Genomic DNA, 16165 nt, shown 5'->3' on the forward strand with positions numbered 1-16165 from the left:
TGTTTTAATCCATGGAAGGATTTACAAAAGACATAAGCAACAATGAGATAGAGTCTTTGGCACAGGCCCCTGTCCTCGGTCTAGGGGCAGACCGGTTGGCCTTGCTGATCCTGCCAGGAAGGCAGGGGACAGATTGACAAGGGCCAAAGTGGTGGTGGTTGGGGAGGGAGGAGGGGAACATCGAAAATCGGCACCTGAAAGCAACAGGACTGGTACATAAGCCGAATCATTATAAAGACCGATGTAGACCAGTGAGTCTTCCTGCGAGAACGTAAGCTAGTGCTTCCATTTATTTCACATAGGCTTGGTGCTATCCATCATCTTAAAGAAAGTGTGCAACTTTACTGAAATTGGCCTTTTTGGAAAAACCCAAGCGGGCAACGAAGTTTGTGTTATGTTTTGGAAAAACCCCAGTTGTTATCTTCTATTATCCCACTAGTTCTGGTCAACCTACTTTGGCCAACTTTGCCTTTGTATTCTTTTAATTGAATGTTCATACATTGTTGTATTGTTATTTGTGACAACATTTCTGTATTCTTTTTTTGCAGATGTCCACCAAAAAGAGGAGCAAAGGCACAGGTACGTCTGGGTTATTTGATCCGTTTAGGCTTTGTGTTTTGATATAATGCTAGAGAGATCTGGAATGTTCTAATATGGCATTGTGTAAGAGTGTTTGAGAATGCTCTGGAGATGTGGGCACATAGGATAAGCCATAACACACTGGGCGTCACATTCCTCTGTGTTTAACATTAAATGTTTCAGCTCCCCCTCAGGCTTAACTGTGGCACATTACTTATCTTATCACACATCTGATCGGGGGTGTTAGATTCGGTTCAAGTTGAAGTGTTACCTGCTATGCACCTGGTGGACCCGTCCATTTCTCACTGTGAGCGATTGCAGTGGAACGTTGCCCAGAGGAGATCATCTCCAACAAAGAGCAGCTCTGTGCAGAAGTGTCAGTCTTAGGCCTTGGACACGACCAGTGAATGGGAGGAAGGAATCCACTCGCTTTAACAAAATTAAACCATCAAGCGTGGCCATGAAGGCCTCATTGTGAGAAGTTGTCAGGGGGGAAAAACTAGTGAAAGCTTGTCCTCTTTCAGGGCGGCTTTTGAATTGTATTCCATAATTAGTTGGGCGCAAATGGTCAAATCAGGGGTGATTGTCCGAGGGTCTTTATTCTGGATTCGGTAGAGATCTTTTTTCATTATTCCATTCCAAGAACTCTGGGCAAAGTGTCAGACTGGCCACAATTCAAATGGCACTCTCTCATCGCAGTGAGGAGAGCTATTTTAATCTCATTCTGCACTCACTAGGAAAGTATTGTGCATTGGAATATTGGTTAGTGGACGGTTCCATTTTGAGTTAATGTCAGAGCCATTTCTTCTGTCCTACGACACCCACGTGGCACCTCTGCTGGTATGGAACAGTCTGTACATATGAGTGTGTATCAATCCTCTTTTTGTCGTTTAGTGTGTTTGTGTGATATACAGCTCTCTCTCCCTCTCTTTCTGTCTCTCCTTCTCCCGCTCTCTCTTTCCTCCGTCTGGCTATGTGAGTGTGACAGAGTCCATCTGTGTGTGTGTGTGTGTGTGTGTGTGTGTGTGTGTGTGTGTGTGTGTGTGTACTTGTGTCTGTCTTGTGGGTGACCGATGGAGACAGGTGTGTGTTCTCACACTCGGCCAGTGTCTAGAGAATGCGGAGGCGCACACACACACACTCTCATTTTTTTTTACAGCGTTCCCTATTTTTACCGGGCTACTTGGCGGGCCTTGGTTTAAAATTAGGGTGCATACCAGATCATTGTTGCTATTTTGCCTGAGGTGAAATATTTGGCCCCGACTGATATGGCCCCTGGGGGCAGCTGCAGTGTTGTTGGCAAGGGACTTGGGGGTTGGGGGGCAATTTGGGGCTTGGGTTCCACTCTCACATGACCTGTGGAGGGCACGGTCGCGTGGCACAAATGTACATGGCGGCGTGGAGAGACATTCCTCACGGTCATGCGTTCAGACCATTGGTCGTTACGTTTTTAGTCTGTGTGGTCTGGCGGCGGCAGCAGTGCTTCAACGGTTAAAATTGATTTCAGGACACCAGGTGGTGACGGAGAAATGGCCTGGTGTATAACAAGCGCTCTTCAAGGCCAAGAATGGACCAGCGCACACACACTACAGCCCAGCCCCACTGTACTAGTTCAGGGTTGGGGGGTATGGCTGTCGGACTGAAAAGAGATCCATTTTCAGGTTGATCTCTATAACAGGTATGACCCTTCACAACGACTTAACAATAACCTGTAGCTCTGCTAAAATGGAAAACTGGCATAATGGTCTCCGAGCTGCTGACAGCACTAATAAAGACGGTGATGGGAGGTGACCGGGGGACGCTATAACCCCTAAAGACGACACTCCGCAGAGCAGCGTCCGCGAGGTATACAGTTCCCCCCGTCGACCTCACAGCTGCGCCGGAGGGACCCGATGATGTCACTGGCTAACAGCCGCAGATGTTTTGCAGACCCCCTCGGCCGGCCGGCCGGCTTCACTCTCCGGCAGCTTTATTATGACATTCCCCAGCAGAGGAAAACAGTCTGCCCTGCTCCGCTCCCTGGCGACTGGGGGCCGAGGGCTGGGATGGCTGGGGCTGCTATTTGTGCCCTGGCCATCACAGGCTAATCCCGCCACTGACACAGAGATGGGGCTGAACAGCAAGGCAGATGCAGCAAAGCATGCAGTGGCCCAAGGCTTGATGAAAGGTGCTGATGAAAAGGGATGGGAGATGAGTCTGAATTTAGATGAATTTGTCTGCAGTAAATGTCATGAACCAATGAAACCTAAATAGGCAGACAGGCCACATTTGGTCATTTTGCTAATAAATCTACCTTCAGGCAGTTATGAGATAATTGCTCACTCTGCTGAGCAGAAGTGAAAATAACGCTCACTGTAAAATGTCAAGTCAAATGGTTGTGTGGAAAAAATAGCATTTCTTGACTTTATCGGTGAAAGTGGCTAAACCTTCAATGAACCACACTGGTAAAGCAAATATATCGGTGTTACAAATCCAGTGGGCATTTATTTACGTTTTGCTGGCGGGATGTCTGAGTGGCGCTCCAGGGTCAGGCCTGAGGGTCTCACATGTCCTCACCTGTCAGTCTCCCACCTCCTCTGGCCATGGTGGTGGATCAGATGTGTGGGCGGATCACATGCGTGTGCCCTCACCCCTCAAGGCACGCCAGGCCCACTGCCCCTCAGCACTAGAACCCCTACGGAGAGGCTGGGAGAGGGGAGAGGGCAGCCAGATTTAGTTTTTGGATTCTGTGGGATAATGAGCCCAGAGGGTCTCCTGGTTTACAACCCCCCCCCCCTCCTGATATTTAACCCTCAGTTGTCCATTCCAGAATGCAAGTAGCCTGTGTGGATGTCTAGACATAAGATAGATGGATGAGTGGATGGAGAGATGGATGGATGGAATGGATGGATAGCCATAGCTCCCTCAGCTGGTTCCCTTTCCTAATAATGGTGGTACAATAACAATGGCAATGTATGCGTGGTTACCATGGACACAAATTTAAAGGCAGCTAAGGTTAGCTCCAAGGTCAGCATTCACGGTGGTTAGCCTGTCAACTAATAATCTCACAGAACAAAAAGAAACTTGAGTCATGTACAGGAAAAGAACTGAGTCCCTTTGAGCCTCTTGCATTTTTTTTTTGTTGTTTGTTTTTCCCTCCCTCTTAAAACCAGATCTTGAAGCCCCTGTTGCTCCGTGCTGAGCTGGATAAACACTGGAACCAGGGAAAGTTATATTTGCCCTCCCACTTACTTTTGTTTGGGGGGAAATTTCACTCGTGGCAGACATGTATTTTTCTTCGATAATCCCCCTTATCCTAAATGAAGGATAACGTACTGTGTCTGTAATCATCAGGACAGGAGCCTGGGCTAACTTCTTCAGTGTTTGATTGACATAATTGCCAGGGGCTTAAGGGGTTAGCACAAACAACTGTCTGGGAATCTGTTTCCTTTGCATGTGTTTAGTCTTGCTGTCAACCTGAATTGGCTGTTAGTGTCCGTCTACGATATTTAAAATAATATGTTGTGCGTATAAGTTGAGTATATACGCTGGCAGTGTGAGATTTTGTGCTTCTTTTTGTTATGCATTTACCCTGCATGTACCAACAATATAGAAAGATGAAGAGTAAGTGGGGGAGAAGTAGATTCTCAGAGAAAGAGAGAGATAGAAAGAGAGAGGGAGAGAGAGAGGAGAAGAGAGAAAGAAAGAAAGAAAGACTTGTCATGTCTGTAAAACACAGTTGTCATACTCACAGGCAGCAGCAGTCACTCAAATGTCCACTCAAGCACCAACAAGCAGCACAAGCAGCAGGCCTCTCTTTGTCATGGAAAGCACTCACCCCCCCTCAGTCCATCAACAGAGCCCTGGTCCCACAGAGGCCAGCGTGTCTGCAAGGCCAAAGCTGCCGTGGTGCCCCAGAACTGTCAGCCCGACCCAGTGGATGGAAGGCCTCCACTCCCTCAGTATTCAGTGGAAACAGCACCGAGGCTCCAAATTGGATTCCTGGATCAGATTCAAAGCTTCGCCAAATAATTGATGAATTCTTCTGCTTTCTCATATGCTTTGAGTCTGTCGCTCAGCCCTCATTCAAATACACTTTGCAGTATACTACACCATGCTTTCCACAAGATTCTGTGGACATTTTTGCCCATTAATTCAGAAGAGTATTTGTGAGGTCAGGCACTGATGTTGAACAAGAAGGCCTGGCTCACAATCTGTCTAATCTAGTTCAACCCAAAGGTGTTTGATGGCATAAAGAAACCTGTTCTCAGTTCCGCACACGTCTACAGGGCCTTAGATTGAGTTGGAGCTGCATTTCCCAGATTAGGGCTCCCTGTCTCTTTATACTGGCGTGGAGGATGTGTCTGGAGAACATCCAACATGCTTGATCAGAAAGAATGAATTTGTTGTTGCTGCGAGCAACATGTGGTAGGAAAATTGGACGCAAGCTAATTATAACACGCTGAATTTTAATTGGAACAAAGAAGCCTTTTCAAAAACTTGATCGGGTCACGGCTAGTTAAGATTTAATGGCTTTGCCTGCAGATATTTATGGTGACACATTTTCCCCTCTCTTTTAGAGTCTTTACGGTGGGATATTTTTAAGACCTTTCTTCTTGTCCTGTTTTCATTCATCTCGGTACAGTTAGAGCAACACATTCTTTTCTCTGTTATTCTTCTAACCCCTTGTGTTTGAAACGTGTGTTTGTTTTAGGGGCTTCGCCATTTGTTTTATGGTATACCAAATGAAAAAAAATGAGCCATCTTTACCCCCTCCTCCATTTGTAATGCAGGATTGAATTGCGCGCCATTGAGCGTAATTTCGCTAATGGACTGTGTATGAAAGCAATGTTCCTCCGGGGAGCAGTAACGCTCGGCATTAATCTGGACTAACAGGCCGCAGTTGGACCATTGCCGGTGACTTTTCCCCCAGACTCCTATAACAAGTACCAGTGTCCGTAGCACCATCCATCTCCTCGTGGGAGAGTTGGCGGCGCTGAACCTATAGCTCGGCGCTCTAAATCACCCAGCCGATGCTAACCATGACGTACCCGAGACTGTTATATAACTGCTAATGTATTCCAGCATGTTTGGCCCTCATGGAGCTCTGCTGCCGAGCTCTCCCAGCGCTCAGCAGCTGTTCCCTAATCAGCCCCCTCAAAGCGCCACAAAACCCCCGGTCTCTGTAAAGCTGGGCTCCTTCTTGCCCCACCAGGGTCACCCCCAGTCCCCCACCACTTCCCAGGGGCCAATGAGAGGTCCTCGTGGACAGCTGTGGTCGCTCATAGGGGGACCACTGGAGGGGCCCCCTGATTTGATAGCGTCTGGTCCCACGGATACAAAGTCTAGAACCTGAAGCATAGTTTGAAATGTTAGAAAAGGTATCTGTTCATACCACGCTAACTCACACTCAAGCTTTGTTTTGTATCTACTGTACAGACCTAGTGGGAGAAGTGAATTCAGGTTGGTTTTAGATTCACAGCAACAGTTTTGATCCCAATGCAGCAGCAACGTTTTGTGTTATTTGTGAAGACTTCACTAGACCCACAGACAGCTACAGTATGTGTAATGCTTTTTAACACTGAAATGTGATCAGTATTGGGTTTTGGACTTCAGACCTAAAGCGAGGCGGATAAAAGAATTGCACTGTTAATTGTGTAAAAAAAAAACCTGTTTGTGTATGAAATATGTAATGCAAAGCAGAAGGTAAAAAAGCAGCTCATAAAAATGTTCAGTAAAACCTTCCATAGCTGGTTCTGTTGGTGTTGCATTTACTGTGCAGGCCTTGGCTCCACGGTGGTCCGTGTGGTGGTGACTAACCCTGTAGTCAATCCCAGTCAATAAAAACAGATGGATCTGGACGACTATGGCTCTGGAGCTGGGCTTTGGCAACCCGCAGCTCTGGTTTGCTGTTGAGGAAACTTGCATGTGACAACAATAATAATGTGATTATTTTTGTCCCTCCCTTCTGCCCGACATAGCCCCGAATCGATGACCTCATGTGTTTAAATTTGGACGCGGTGCGGTGGAGTAGCCGTGTGCAGAGGGGGCAGCGGGGGCCGGCAGGATCAGGCGCTGCACTGGCATGACGAGAGCATGAAAGATTCCACATGTGGAAAGATGGAAAATGTACTTGTGAGTTTTTCTGACCGCTTTTGGGGCCAGTCTACCGTTGCCATGGAGAGAAGGTAGAGAAAGAAAGAAAGACAAAATGCCGCCCCGCAAACTCTCTGAATGAAAGAAATAGATCCTGAATTTGAATGTTTGGGCACATGCACAATGCTTCCATCAGAGAAAAGTTGCATCTTGATTCCGGCAGGGCTCTACACTAACCTTTTTTTTCAGGATACTTGTGCGCCCAAGTTAAAAAATTTAGGAGCACAGACAAAAATTTGGGCGCACAGTCAGTTCTGTACTTAACTTACACATCTAACATTATACTGCAGCTAACAGTTAAACATGCCAGTGCACCAATTGCGAATATTAAGAATGACTGAGAACATTTAGGCTACAGGAAACAGGATTCTAAAGATCAGTGCCTACTTTATTTTCAGTCTGTTCTATTTTCCTACATTTTGTTAATGTAAAATAATATAATACATTGCCATATTTGCATTTAGCCTGTATATCAAGTATCCTGCCAAATGTAGGCCAATTTATTTATTTGTTAATCCATCTATAGCTAAACCAAATATGCCCATGGTGACCTATCTGACTGCATACTGCCTAATACTACTACTAAAACAGTCCATTTTATCTTCCACAAAACCCAACATAGGCTAATCAAGGATATATGTTTTATACTTTCAGTTTTTATTTGAAATATCTGCATTGATGGGGGCAGTAGGCAAACTTTAGGCCTACTTTCGTTTTGCACTTCAGCTTGTATTCGGTGCAAACAAACAAGCATGCGTGGAAGCCTGGAGTTGTCAGTAGCGTTCTACCTTTGAATAAAATGGGAGTATTACGGGAGGCTACTTTTGTGCCGGTTCGCTACAGCTATATTTTGCATATTGCAGCCAATCGTCCAACTGGGCTAAAAGGCATGTTAGGTTACCTTTCCTTCTCTCACTGCATTCTCAGAATCTCATCCTGTTCCTCCTATATCCAATGAATTCGGTGGATAGAAGAAACTAATTTCTTCAATCTTTGCATCTTGGCTGGCTAGTCTAACTTTCCGCTTTTTCTGCGCACTCTTGGATTTGATAGAAGCGACTACTAGCGAGTCACAACGCGAAACTGCTAACGTTGATGGGAGGTGTAGTTTTTATGCATTCGCGACGTGATTCTATGGTTTGCACCAGTAATGTTTCTCGATGTTGCGGTGTATTTTGTAGACAAACATTGACATGGTTAGAAGTCATTCGCACCAGTGCGCCTAAATATTTTTTTGCACTCGCACGGCATCATTTTTACTCGCATGTGCGAGTGAAATGGGCGCACTGTAGAGCCCTGTTCCGTAATGGTATTTTTTGGTGATTGAACTAATTGTCATTACATAAGAAATCATCTGTACTCACTAAACGCCTAAAACTCTCCTTCCATCTTTGTGTGCTAGCCTTTGATTGCTTAACAGTAGTAACACTGCTGTTACTGCAGTTGTTTTTGCCATTATGTCATGATGACAGAAACCCTCTCAACACTTCAATCTCAATAGCCCAAATGTGCAGGCCAGTTTCTCCCTACTGCCAAAAAAATGCCTTCAGCAGGACCATTGAGTCCTGATTCTATTTGCTCTGGTTTGCTGAGTGGGACGAGAGAGCCTGAGGAACTGTGTGTAAAGACAACTGACGGGAGGGATTCATACAAAACGATGCTTCTGAAGACAGCCCAGCGCTCTCATCGGCTACTACCTGTGCTCTCTTCTGTTGTCCCACAAAGCACAGGACCATCTGACACGGCTCCAAAGTTTGCTCTCTGGTCGGGTTTTAGATGGCCCCGTTCTTCAACCCCGTGTTGGGATCCATCATGCGGGCAGCCCCTTTTGCAGCATGTGGTTGCAGAACGCGCCACTAGTTGTCTGTTGCGCCTGCCAACTCAAATTTGTTATTTTTCTCCTTTCTTCTCCCAATGAGAAACAGCTCGGTTGCGGTTGAATTGGGGGTGGATGGGGGCGCGTTTTGAAAGGCAGTCTGGTTACAACCCTGTTGTCAAACCCCCACCCCTCTCTTAGTTTCTGAATCCCTTAGAGAATGAGCTCTCAGACACAATCAGAGCATCCTTCTCAATTAGAATGGCTGTTCAGGCTCTTTTTGAATCCTCTGCAGGCCTTGGTAAGTCGTAGCTGAGGGGCAGTGGGCAGGTTAGCTGAGGGGCAGTGGGCAGGTTAACCGGCTCTATTCACTAACACTGCCGGCGCCTTTGTGTCTTGCATATGTGTGTTTGGCAGCCTTAGATGTGCACAATATAGTTTCGCGCCAGGAGACAGGAGTGTGGAAATCCAACAGACACGGTTTCTAGTTGGGGGGAATGTCCCGTGTGGTAAGCACAGACGTGTACACGTGTCTTTAAGTGTGTTTACGTATGGATGTGGTCGCCATTGCTCGCTACGCATAAGCTGCCAGAACTTATCCACCAATGGGGGCTGCTCTCCGGCGGCTAACAGACGCACCCCTCTCATTCCTGCACACTCCCTTACTCTCAGCCTAATGCCACACTGTGCCCAGATGTTTGTGCTAGGGGTGAAAAAACAAACTCCAAAAAGCTCCTACTGAGATGGACCAATGCCAGATTCCTTGTGCCAGGAGGCAAAATGTCCTTTTGTTGCCGCTGAACACCTTGGCACCCTCTGGCATCATGACAGCGGGCACCACCGGCCTTGCTCCTCACTAAAGCTTAAGCAGGAAGCAGACCAGCTGCTCCTGGACCCATGGCATTTCAGGACAGCCAGCTGCCAACTCTGGGCCTGATTCGGGCTCTTTCCGCACCTGGTCTGTTTTCTTCTCTTGTAAAGAGGCGGTAGACTGGAGCGGACTGCCGAGGGGTGGCTTTTCTTGTGGTTTGGGAGCTGATTAAACAATTTAGCCCCGGCAATCAAAGCGCAATCGAATGGAGTGACTTAGAACAGACTTCCTGCTCGCGAGGGGTGCCATGTGGCTCTCCGCTCCGCTGTGCCTGCTCTGGAATTTCAGCTCCTCCGCGTTTGGGTTTTATGACAATACCCTCGCACTCAGTAGGGGCATTGTTAGTGAATGCCTAAGGGGAGTTTTAATTAGGCCCAGAGCTTTTTTCAGCAGGAGCGCTGGCACTCAGGCTCGTAGAGGTGTAAGCCAGCATGGTTGGCCCAGTGCAGACCACTCAAGCTTTATAAAAGATAAGTCATATATCAAAAGTTTGGATGGTTTATTTTTGATACTGTTTTACTGATGTTCCGGTCATATTTCTTCCTGCTCTGCACTCATCTATTCAATAATGAGTAAACGTGAATGTGGATGTGACCATGTATTGGCTCATGATAGTGTATTGCTGACCCTGGACACATTATCAAGCACATTAACAGAAACACTGCAAAGTAGAAGTAACCTTGCAAATATCACACTGGACATGCAGAGGTATTATGTGTTAACTATAGGTTTATTTGTGGAGTCGGAAACTGAGCATGTTTAACTGTGTGTGTGTGTGTGTGTGTGTGTGTGTGAGGAGAAAATAATGAGTGTCTTTGGGCAGGTGGTGTGCAATCACAAAAGATTTGACATGAGAAATCATCAAATGCGTAGTATCGTCAAATGTGTAGTATCATACCTCAAAGAATTGTAATAATAACACTGTGTGTGTATGTGTGTGTGTGTGTGTGTGTGTGTGTGTGTGTGTATACTGTATATGGGGGTATTTATTGATTAAGACCACTGTGTGACTGTCACTCCAATGGTCAACCGTAGGTGTGAACTCAGGGATCTGACTTCCATGTCACTACACTGTCAGGACAGTGCTTGGCTGTGGGAGTAGCTAATGCATCAATGATGCCTTGAAAAGACTGTAAAGCGTATATGTGTTTATCTAACACACTATATATTGTGTTGTGTATGTCTAGGTGTATTTCCTGGTGTGCAAGAAAGCGAAACTTTTGACAATATATTCTATGTATACTTAAGAAAAAGAAATCAGCTGTTGTGAACCAGCGAAAGACAGAAAGACAGAGAGAGAGAGGGAGAGAGAGAGAAAGTGAGTGAAAGAAAAAAAAAGAGAGAGAAATGATGTGAGTGAGGGGATACAGTGCTCGCTCTCCTAATAGAAGCCAGGTGTTGCAGGGACTGTAAATGTTTTCCCATGGATTTCTTGTGGCTTACTGAGCCCCTGCAGACTTAGTCTTGACAGCATTACATGCTTTGTCATACAGTTCATCTGCAGCTCGAAAACAATAGTCAGCGTTGTGCTCTCTCTCACACACACACACACACACAAACAGATACTCACACACCCACAGTCACTTTCACACAGATACACATGTGAACACACAAACATCAAGGCCTTTCCCCAACATTTAACACTAACATCAGACAAGGCACATACATAAACAATCACACACTTTATCCCTCTCTCTCTCTCTCTTCCTCTCTCTCTCTCTCTCACACACACACACACACACACATTCACCATGTCACACACATTCATTTCCTTGCACATTCATAACGCTTCCAGTCCGCATAAGCACCAGAGAAAACGGTCTGTCCTGTTATCACCTAGAGAATCTTTACCGGTATAATTAAATGCAAACACTCATTAGCTTACCAAGTTGACACAAGTAAAACAAGCCCAGCCCAAGTGTCTTTAGTCTGGGGCTCAAACAGATCACCCAGCCCCCACCTCACCTTACCCCCAACCCACTCATCCACCCACACAACCTCCGTCTGGGTCCCAGATACACACCACATGTGTTGCTCTGCTAGACTAATGGAGACCTGGTTTGGGAATATGCGCTCAGGAAATTTATAGTGCATGCCTTCGACAGGCCTTTAGGACAGGGTGCGGGGGTGGGGTGGTCAGAGAGAGAGAAAAAAATCCCCAAGCCTTGTTTCCATTAGTCTGTAACCCCCCCACCCCAACCCCAGCCCTCAGATTCCCAACCCCCAGTCAGGCGAGGGACGTATGCCCAGTCACAGCGGATCCACTTCGCACAGAAGTGGGGTTTCCCACAGTGAGGAACTGGTCAGCACACTAGACGAGATGGGAAACGAGCCGGGGCGTTCATGAGCAGAGCAGACACCGGTTTTGGATGTGGATGACGGCCAGAGCCCTCTGAATGAGGCTTCAAAATACCCAGTGAATGGAAAATAAGGGCCAATAGTGGCTTGTCCAAAACCAACAGTACAACATTTCCTGTTTGTGTTTGCGTCTGTGTGTTTGTAGATGTGTAGTGCTTCCACTTATATTAGATTAGTAGATTCTTGGATGTCTGGGCCCATAAGCATGGTGAGGTGTCTGTGTCGACTGTGTTTGTGTCGTGTGTTTGTATGTGTGTAGTGCTTGCACTTATACTGTATTAGGTTAGTAGATTCTTGGATGTCTGAAGCAAGATGAAGTTGAGCACATGCTGTACGTACATGTCTTTATATTTGCACATTCATACATTTGTGTAAATGTTTATCTGTTCGTTGTGTGTGTGAACATGTGTGTGTCTATTTTTTCCCTAGTGTGTGTGTGTGCATGTGTGTGTGTGCGTGTGTGTGTGTGGGAAGCCTCCCTGACAATGACTAATGCTTCCTGTCTCTATCTCAGCTATTACTTCCTTTGTCTGATCTTGAGAGCAGAACAATTGTGTTTGTGTGCTTTAGTCCACATTTATCGGCAGATCAAGTAACTGCACTCATGGAAAACTGGTTGTGTAACAAAGACTCATAATGATTGTGAGGGAATAAGGCAGTGAGCCATCAAGTGATTGGACAGTTAAAGGAAGATGGACAGTAAAGGTCGTGGTCACTTCCTCTTTCTCCCGGACATCTGTGATGCTTTAAGGGTATGGAGTACATTAGTTCCCACTCTCATTATTGCATCGGATGGCACTCCAAAGCCAAGTGTTGTTTTCCTGCGCAGGGAGTCAAATGGGGTCCCATTTGTCATACAGCACTTCCTGTCTTTGGGGGTCCATTGAACAAGAACAACAAAATGAAATGAAAACACTTGTGAAAACTCACATTAGCTCAGCTAGTTCCCCTCTGTTAGCAAGTCAACTGACCCGCTGGATCAGACCTGGCCCAGGTCGGGCTTGGATCCGTATTGGCGTCGGGCGCTCTTCAGGTCTGTTGTTACAAAACATGACGAGCTCCAACGTCGACTGACTCATCGCGTTGTGAAATAGTTTTGCACAAGAAGAAACTTCCAGGGACTGACCTCACCTGCTATGATCGCTATCCAAACTGTCCTGCCAAATGAAACACCATCACACGGGGGGGTATGATTTTGATTACGCTTGACCTGCTGACTCGTGCAACACTCCAGTAGGTGACAGTTGTGAGCTAACGGGGCCATTCTCCACGCCGACATGCGGCGTTGTGGTCAGAGTGATCCATGAGGACAGGTTGCTTGTGAAGAGGGCCTGAGTGTGCAGTTTTGACTGTGTGGCAGCCGTGCGGTGGCTACTCTGTGTGTGTGTGTGTGTGTGTGTGTGTGTGTGTGTGTGTGTGTGTATGAGAGAGTATGTGTAACGCTTGAACAAATGGGGCCCCAAAATAGCGCCCTTCAGGTCACTGCTGGGGGGCTGTATCCACAGAGCATGCTCAATGTGAACTGAGAGAGACAGAATCAAGACATTACATCAACACTTTTCACACACACACACACACAGTTCAGACAACAAACAAACATAGCACTCATGGTCATCTACATTTTCCCCCCAACCAGTATACACTGACTGAGTGAAAATGGTGCAATAGTTCTTTTCTTTTCTTTTGTCCTTAGTTATAAGTCTGGTTTGTGTGCTTCTCTGGACATTTTTACACACTTGCTCAAGTGTTTTTTTTCCCCATCATCTCAGTCGGATGTCTTGTTCCTCTTTGCACACTGGATGAATGTGTCACCAATGCACAGAATGCTATTTTTGTGTCTGACACAGACCATAATACAAAACGCAAGGCTTGCGTGATGGACAATTACATTCTCATATTTCTGGGGTGGATTTGCTGTATGTTTACACAAGTAGTCCAAAATAGAATATATAAACAAGGTTCTCTTTGAGGGGTTGGGGAAGAAATGTGGTAAGGTAGAAAAAACTGGCTAAAAAGAAGGAATTCCTTCTCTGGTTGGTCCCATGTGAGGGGAAATGTTTGGTCTTGACCTGTGACCTCTGACACTTGAACTGAGGAACGTGGTTCGGCCCCATTGGTGTCCCATGAGGTTTTCTAATCAGACATCTCATCAGCTCCCCTCTCCCAAAACCATGACTCAATATGGACCTCCTAAATATTTACATCTTGATCTTGTCCTCAACCCAGCCATTGGTTGTTGAATAGATCGTCATCAAAATTTAAACTGGCACATTAGTTCAGAGATTTTTAATATTACCCTCAAATTGAAATTAATTAAAACTCATTAATGTCCACGGTGATATTTTGAAATCTCGTTTACAGCTCATAAAATGTATTTTTTCATAAGTCCAAACAAAGAGAGAGGACAACATTCCCAGGGGTCACTCGCACAACTCGGCACTCCTTGGCACTCCTCATTGTTGGGTTTTGTTTGTCATTCACTTAATGCTACACAGATACGGTTGCTGACGTAGAGCATTTATCCAGAGTAGGCTACATTAACTTGAGACAACTCACGGTCATTCGCGGAAGAGATATCGGATTTAACCCATTAACATCCATGGTCATTTCAATGTAAACATCATTTAGGCTTTGAAGAGAAACATGCCAGGAAATATTTGTTTTCCTAATGGCCTTCTCCTCTTGGATGGAGGCTTTTGTTACTCACACATTTCTCCGCATTGCCGGGCGACGTAAATCACCCGGCAATCAGCGGGTCGGGATGAGGTAACGCAAGACCGATGCAGCCGTTTATGGAGAGAGGGCAACCAGAGGCCAGTACAGCTTCATTCGTTAAGTTGGCTGTCAGTCTCTGGGTGTCTAAGCCCTGTCCAAATGAGAGAAGTATGCCTCTAATAATGCCTTAATCCCCCTGCTTACCGCTGAATCAATTGGTCTGATAAATGTAAACTAACCCTCAGTTGAGAATAGGAACTGATGGAGACATGAAGTTTTATTAACTTTTTGTGTCAAATTTTGGCAGGCTTCTCTTAAAGCTAAACATGTATTTGTCCTTTCAGTAATGTGAATGTCGAATATTGATGTAGTGTAGCCTACATTTTATTCATTAGTTTGATTGATGTTGAGTTACTCTGGCATGTTTTGCAATATCTATAATGTGAATAAATGTCTTACTGTAAAGTATGGCTATTTAGCTTCGTCTATTTTTGTATGTTGATTAATGTGCCAACTTGCAATAGATGTAGCATGTATACATTAAAGTTTGCTGGGCTTTGTAATGTTTTAAAGTTATTGCGTAAAAAGCGAAAGTAATGGGGGAGTGACTTGTCAGGATTGAGAGAGAGAGAGAGAGAGCCAGAGAGAGAGAGAGAGAAAGAAAGAGAGACGAGCGCCGTAGTATGCCACTGGCTCAAGTGGAAACTTCAAAGTTGGCTTCATGTTGGCTATACACATCTGGTTCGAACTGTGACCGCTAGAACTTGACTAGAGGTTTGCAATTTTTCGAAAAGATGTTCTCAGTCTCCTGACACGACGGCGACTAAAGACTATGTATCCATTTGTCAGCAAACTGCACTGTTACTCGCTGGCTGCAAATCACCTCGGCTTCTCGAACCAGGTGAAGAAGCGACTATTGTAGAGAGAGGAGGCGCTACCCTTGAGGATATAACGGATTTTGTTTGAAAGGGAGTCGCTCCCATGTAATATGCCACGGGATTTACAATGACAGCAAAACGAAGATCTCTCAAATTAAAGCTAAGACGATCTTTTAGTGAACAGCTACGAGACTCCACGTCCAAAGCATGGGATTTACTATGGAAAAATGTCAGAGAGCGACGACTTGCAGGTCAGTGGCACTAAAAAGTGCATGTCCATGCGATAAAACAGTGCATGCTATTCGTCTGCTACATTGAATTAGGTCACATAGGATTTTTCCAAAAGTAAAATGCACACCTGCACCTATTGTTGAATTTAGTTTCTCTCATGAAGTGCCCTGTCCTTCACACACTCATTACTTGGGCTTTCAGAAAAGGCTTTCATTTGTGTGATTGACATGCGCAACGGGATGGAATTAAGCATTTCTTTGGATGTCTCGTTTAATTTTATCAGTAGGCTAGGTTATGATCTCAGGTGCGACATTCCCACGGACGCTTTTCTGGTGGTTAAATGTACTCTAAATGTGTCTGTAATGCATATTTTTTTATTTAAGTTAACTCTAAGTGAAACACTAGGTTAATCGTTAATTTAGCCACATTTTAGACTTGAGTTCAATTGACAATCAATGTCTTTCTCAGACTCATTTCAATTGACAACAACAGGATAGTTATAGATCTGTTTAAATACCCTTTTAAATGTTGGGGAATTTGAAAATATGACAGCAACATGCATGGTCTGAAGTTTTTTTTATT

The 16165-nt window shown here is 45.4% G+C and overlaps 1 protein-coding gene across 3 annotated transcripts in view; it reads left to right on the forward strand.

Annotated features, from left to right (window-relative positions):
• The window catches only part of stard13b (StAR-related lipid transfer (START) domain containing 13b), a 98356-nt gene that overhangs the window by 41195 nt on the left and 40996 nt on the right, over positions 1-16165 (forward strand). For 2 of the 3 annotated variants that reach the window (XM_048264330.1, XM_048264331.1), the window contains one exon: positions 549-579. In XM_048264330.1, coding sequence (XP_048120287.1) covers positions 549-579 — 31 coding nt within the window. Of the gene's footprint in view, positions 1-548; positions 580-15209; positions 15604-16165 lie in introns of those variants that run through there. The other variant, XM_048264333.1, reaches the window with a different exon arrangement.

This window comes from Alosa alosa, chromosome 15, assembly GCF_017589495.1.
Source record: "Alosa alosa isolate M-15738 ecotype Scorff River chromosome 15, AALO_Geno_1.1, whole genome shotgun sequence".
Taxonomy (NCBI): Eukaryota; Metazoa; Chordata; class Actinopteri; order Clupeiformes; family Clupeidae; genus Alosa; species Alosa alosa.